The sequence below is a fragment of the Panicum virgatum genome, chromosome 1K, assembly GCF_016808335.1.
Source record: "Panicum virgatum strain AP13 chromosome 1K, P.virgatum_v5, whole genome shotgun sequence".
Lineage (NCBI taxonomy): Eukaryota > Viridiplantae > Streptophyta > Magnoliopsida > Poales > Poaceae > Panicum > Panicum virgatum.
In genome coordinates this window covers 50,637,290-50,643,864 of record NC_053136.1, presented here as the reverse complement: position 1 = coordinate 50,643,864, position 6,575 = coordinate 50,637,290, and the positions used below count along the sequence as shown (strand labels likewise).

The following is a 6,575-nucleotide window of genomic DNA, read 5'->3' as shown; positions in this document are numbered from 1 at the left end:
CGTGTCTGGTTATCCACCTCCGTGGCCTTGAGCTTGCTGAAAAGCTCGTTCACGGTCAGAGTCTCATAGCCTGCAGACTCAATGATCATGTTCACCTTGAGATCCCACACAGAGCGGTCAAGTGCGTAGAGCAACTTTAGAGCCTTCTCGTGCTCTGTGTACTCAAGGGCACCAGCAGATCTGTTCGCATTGACCTTGTTCACAATCGACTGAAAACGACTGAACATCAGGTCAATGCTCTCACCCGGCTCCTGTGTGAAGTTCTCGTACTCACGCCGGTGAGTCTCGAACAATCTGGCCTTCACCTGAGGTGTACCCTCGTGGTAGTTCTCAAGGCACGTCCAAATCTTGTGGGCTTCCTGAAAACCCTGGACGCGTGAGAACTCCGCACGAGAAACGCTAGCGAACAAGACATTGACAGCCTTGGCGTTAGCCTCGTGCTGGGTCACCTGAAGAGGCGTGGTCCGAACAGCCAGCACCTCGTAAAGCTGGTTCGTGGTAATCTCCCAGACATCGGCTCCCATGCTCTGCAGGAAGGCTCTCATGCGAACCTTCCAGTAGGCATAATCGTCGCCGGAAAACACCGGGATCTTACCAAGACTCGCCATGGTCGCCAAGTGGTTTTCGAACCGGTTAAGGTATTGAAAACCTCAACCAAGCTCTGATACCAATTGAAGGACCGAAGCCGGCAACCAGAGGGGGGGGGGTGAATGGGAGCCAATCAAAATTTCTTCGAAATTTGAACCGTTGGCCTATATCCCGAAAAATCACCCAAGCCCTCAAGCGTTCTGGCCAAAGTTTAGAATAGCTATGGAAAAGCTAAACCAACACAAAAGGCCTCGAACGAGCGAGTGAAACCACGAAGCAAATTCGGAAGCGAATTCGAAAACTGCAGAACTGATCTGCCTGGATCGGTCTGACCGGTGTACTGGACCGGTCTGACCGGTCGAGTCTGTTCAAAATCCAGCAGACCGGTCTGACCGGTCTTGCCTACCGGTCTGACCGGTGGCACCCAGAAAACCCCGAAAAACTTAGATTCAAACGGTGAATCTCGACCAAATGACCATGAAAATCGATGAAACTTGGGGGATAGCTTCGCCCCTACCCCGTGAACATATCCCCAAAAGATCCCGTCCCAAAGATCAACAAATCTTGAGAATCATGGGGGAGATCAAAAGGGATTGGGGTTTTCTCAAACACTCAAGAACTTCAATTCAAAAAGCTCGTGATTCCAGAGGGTTTAGGACAGGGTTAGAAGCACGGGAATCACAGCAAAGAACTCGTAACCTCCTAGCAATCAAGTTCACCAAAAACGAAGTCGAAAATCCATTACACAAGGCACAAAAACCAGGAGATGGGATTGATTCAAAAAGCCCAGAGGGCACTAGGAGGTTAGGGCCTCCTTTCCCAATCAAATCCACACAAGGTTTCACAAATCCATCAACCAAATCTATTCTAAAGAGAAGAACAGAGGGAGAGGAACACATGGGCGGCGGCCTGGAGAACAGAACAATTCACGGACACAATACAAAAGCCACCCTTAACCTAACACAAGTGAATGGGTATTTATACCCGCGGGACCGGTTAGACCTGTACGCTGGACCGGTCAGACCGGTTGGTTAGACCGGTCAGACCGGTGCCAGGGACCGGTCAGACCGGTTGGCCTGTAGCACCCCCTGTACACGATCTCATCCGACGGCCGAGGTTCTTTCTTCGAAACGAAGTCTTCTCTGCGATGCTGCCGTCTTGATGAAGATCCAGTCCGCGGTTTTGGAGGGTCCGCGAAACCCGGGTAGATGGCCGGTTTTGAGAAAACCGCCAAAACCTCACGCGCGGGAAGATTCCCGCCTCCACGCCGTGGCCCTAGACGTCGTTCCCACCTCGGCCTTCTGACGGCCCTAGACGCCGCCCGACGCCCATCACCTCCTCGCCCGCAGCGAGGCCCTAGACGCCGTCGACGCCCGTCGCCTCCGTCAGTCCCGAGACCGACGCCCGTGCCTCCACGACTTGGCGTCTTCAACCGCCGTCCGCCTCCTTGGTTTTGTGGCGCAAACCAAGAAACCCGCCTTCCGTCGCCGCTTGCGCCCTCGATCCAGGAGTGGACGCCACAGCTGCCGCCCGGTCCGAGCTCCGGTCCCGGCTGCTCTTCACCGCCGTCCACCGCACGGTCCATCGGCCACAGCACCTCCACGGCAGCTCCCCGTCGACACTCGACGCCCGTGTACCTGCAATCCAAAGACCAAACGCATGATCACACCGCACGGTTGACAATTCACTCATCACAAGCAGGATAGAGTACTCAACATTCCTCATTATGAAGTAATCGTACGCAACAGTGGTACTTGGGCACACACATCAGTAACTATTCTTAAAAGTTACAAGAAGGCTGTCGAGTTCACAATTTACTATCAAGAGCTGAAAAACAAGGAGCTGGTAAAGTTCGAAGCAGAGGCTCAGACAATACTTTAGGAAAGCCATTGTAGGGGGCACACCCCCATTCACAAAAGGTCTTACATGCACCAATTATTATTATGAAAAAAAATAACAAAAACCACCCTACAAGTCCAAAATGCAGTAATCAAATTGTTATGTGGTTTTTTTTTGAAATATCTAGACTTGTCAGGTGTTTTTTTAAAAGCCCCTATCTCCTGGGGTGGTTTTTGCCATTGGTCTACTAGATTACCGAGTGATGATTGATAGTATGCCCAGATTGACCGAAGTAGATCACACATTCATACTACACACAACGGATTTGAATGGGGGAGTGAGTTGCGCATTTACAATATATTTGAGAGATTAAAAATAACCATACTGCCTTGCATACTAATATTAACTCTAGTAAAATTTAAATGTTTTAAATAACAATTGGAAATGATAATTTATCTCTTTGCATAAAATTAAAAATATTAACTCTAGAAAACATTTAAGAAATATCAGCCAAATACTCAAATCAAAATTAGTGGTGTTATAGGTCCTGTACTCAAACATAACCAAATAACTGAAAATAAGAAATGCAAGCTAACTACTTCCACTCTTTCTGCCGGCAACCAGCAATATTGTTTTTCTCTCATCCCAAATCAGCACCAGCCACTAGACAGCTAGCAGTACTTTTTTCTCTCACAGCAAATCAGTACCGGTCATCAGCCACAGCTAGCCGAAAAAAGTGGTTTATCCATACTCATCCGAACCAATTATTACTTCCTAAAACTAGTGGAAATCCAAAGTGGGATGACTAAATTAAAGTTCCACTCCACCCAAATCAAACTCAAGGGCCGAAAATTCAGAGGGTGTGTTTAGATCCGCGAAAAGCTGGTGAAAAGGGTCACATCGGACACTGTAGGATACTGTAGCACTTTTCATTTGTTTGTGGTAAATATTGTTCTACCATAGGCTAACTAGACTCAAAAGATTCGTCTCTCAACGTACATCAAAACTATGTAATTAGTTTTTTTATTTACCTACATTTAATACTCCATGCATGAGTCATTTGTTATATTTAATATTTCGATGTGATTTCGATGTGATGGAAAGTTTGGAAAATTTGATGGAAGTGAACACAGCCAGAGACGCAATCTTCAACCAAAAGTGAAGTACAGGACAGAAGCAGCCATCCTTCTCAGCCGAAAAAGAAAACAGCATTGGCTATTCTCCCCCCGTGGCCGTGACCCGTGTACAATTCAAACCTGCGTTCAACGGTCAACATTCAAACTCCGATCCCAACGAACCAACACCTTCCCGTCCCCGCCCGCACCGCACCACCCTTCAAACCGCGCGGGCCCACAAAGGCACGCCCCCTCTCGCTTCCGTTCAACGTTCCCGCCCGCAACCTATATATCGCCGTGTCTTCACCACGCCGACCACCGCGACACCCCCGTCAGCCGGCAGCCGCACAGCAAGACGGTCACGTAGTCTTCAGTTCCACCGGGAGCGAGGATGGTCACGCCGGTGTCCCGCTCTCGCCACCGCCAGCGCGCGGCGCGGGTGGCGGTGGCCGAGATCCCGCTCGCCACGAGGCGGGCGACGGCGCCGGCGGCCGCGGAGGCGGCGGTGCCGGGCCACTTCCTGTGCCCGATCTCGCTGGAGATGATGCGGGACCCCGTGGCGGCGCCGACGGGGATCACGTACGACCGCGACAGCGTGGAGGGGTGGCTGGCGCGGGGCCACGCCACGTGCCCCGTCACCGGCCGCCCGCTCCGGCCGGAGGACCTCGTCCCGAACCACGCCACGCGGAGGATGATCCAGGAGTGGTGCGTTGCCAACCGCGCCCTTGGCGTGGAGCGCGTGCCCACGCCCCGCGTCCCCGTCTCCGCCTTCGACGCCGCCGAGCTCTTGGCGGCGGTGTCCGCGGCCGCGAGGCGTGGGGACGGGCCGGCGTGCCGGCAGCTGGCGGCCAGAGCCAGGGCGCTGGGGAAGGAGAGCGATCGCAACCGCCGGTGCCTCGTCGCAGCCGGAGCCGCCCGGGCGCTCTCCTCGGCGTTCGCTCAGCTCGTTGACCGGCGGCCTCCGGCGGCGTTGACCGCGGCCGGCGCGCTGGAGGAGATCCTGGCCGCCTTGGTCGTGTTCTTCCCGCTCGATGACGAGTCCAGGCGCCACATTGCCTCACCGGCGTCGCTGGACGTCGTCGTCTCGATCCTGTCCCACGGCGAGATCACCGCGCGGGCCAGCGCCGCCGTCGTGCTCCGCGAGGTCGCCTCGTCCTCCGACGCCCAATGCCTCGAGGCGATGTCCGTGACCAGCGGGATCCACGACGCGCTCGTCAGGCTCCTGGAGAGGCCCGTGTCGGCGCAGGCGACCAAGGCCGCCCTGGTCACCGCCTACTACCTCGTCCAGAGCACCGACCGCGCGGCGGCGTCCCGCCTGGTCGACCTCGGCATGGTTCAGCTCCTCGTCGAGCTGCTGGTCGACTCCGACAAGGGCACGACGGAGAAGGCTCTCGCGGTGCTGGACAGCCTTCTCCTCACGGAGGAAGGGCGCGGCGAGGCGTACGCGCACGCACTGGCCGTGCCGGTGCTGGTGAAGAAGATGCAGCACGTGTCGGAGATGGCGACCGAGTTCGCCGTGTCGGCGCTGTGGCGGCTGTGCAAGAACTTGTCCGGCGAGGGGCCGTGCAAGGCCGAGGCGCTGCAGGTGGGCGCGTTCCAGAAGCTGCTCCTGCTCCTGCAGGTCGGCTGCATGGGCGTGACCAAGGAGAGGGCCAGCGAGCTGCTCAGGCTCCTCAACGGATCCAGAGGCGGCGTCGAGTGCATCGAGTCGGTGGATTTCAAGGGGCTCAAGAGACCCTTCTTATGAGTGTGCAGAGACGACTAGGACGGTAAGAAAATTAAGATGTGGATACAAGCAACATACACAGACAGACATAGTTAGGCTAATTTAGGAACTTTTCTCATCCTTATTTTCTTCTTGGGAGGGAGGAATCACACCTTTTCCCCCCTCATCTTGTTCATCATGTCCATTATTTGCAGTGGTGATGTAGTGTATGACGATCATACACATACAACCAGAAACAAAAGCTCCAAGTTTCTGACAATTTGCTTGCTGGCGTTTCTGGTACGGAAGAGATGCCATGTCCCTTCGGCCGTCTGCTATGCCGCTTAAAATTCAAAGCTGAGGACACAAATTTTGACTGGACAGGAGGAAAGACTACTACTGTAGTACTATAGCAAGGGCAGACAGTACATACAGAAGCAGGTGTGAAGTAGTTGAGGGTTGTAATTTTGTTTTAAAAGGAAAGGAAATAGAGCACTACACATTTGAAAACTGAAGAGCAGCGTCACAGAAGCAAGAACAAGACAATGGCAAGAGACACGAGCAGCTGGATAGCCCATCTAAAAGTAATGCGGCACAATATACCAAGAGTAAAAGATGGACTAGGTTGTGACCGCGTTACTATAGAGGAGGGATAAAAAATGAAGCCTCGGATCAACGTTAAGTTGGCTATTTTTTCCATCTTGAATTTTCGTGCCATCTTATCTCCATTGCTGCGATCGATGCCGTTCTTCAGTCCGCGCCGTTCGGTTGGCTGGAAAAGACGCGGCTGGGGCTGCGGCTGGGGCTGCGGCTGGCACTGTACTCGCTGGAAACAACGCCGCTGCGGCTGGGCCCAGCAGCTCCAACCCAGCCTCCAGCCCAGCCAAAACCGCGCATCCGAACAGGCGGGATGACGACCTGTGTATAGGGTGTGGTCTTTGCCGCATGCATATGGCTCAAGCTGTGATTCATGCATCTCCGTTCAGAAATGAATAGAGCACAAACCCAACTTTGGTATGGACATCGGCCGCCGTCGATCACACACCTTTGTTTGTATTGACGGTCGACTGTCTGTTTTGGTTCCCAGGAACAAACGTTATCCAGGTGCACTCCATATATATTCCATTGTTCACACACGCCGAAAAGAAAATTCCCTTTGCTTGCAGAGCTAGTTTGGACCTTCCTTTTTTGCTTTAACGTGCTTTAATTTCTTTCGGCCGAACACACAAACGCTTTCTTTTTGCGTCAACCTATGCATGTTGCAGGATCCCATTGATCGAGTACGTCACAAAAGGTTCAGGAAGGCACCCAAAGGAAGATCACGTAAC

The 6,575-nt window shown here is 53.3% G+C and overlaps 1 protein-coding gene across 1 annotated transcript; it reads left to right on the top strand.

The window, feature by feature from the left end:
- Window positions 1–3,812: 3,812 nt before the first annotated feature.
- LOC120641154 (U-box domain-containing protein 21-like) lies at window positions 3,813–5,527 on the top strand. Its single transcript, XM_039917156.1, has one exon. It carries the CDS (start codon window positions 3,934–3,936, stop codon window positions 5,287–5,289), a length of 1,356 nt encoding a protein of 451 aa, XP_039773090.1. The 5' UTR covers window positions 3,813–3,933; the 3' UTR covers window positions 5,290–5,527.
- The last annotated feature ends 1,048 nt before the right edge of the window (window positions 5,528–6,575 follow it).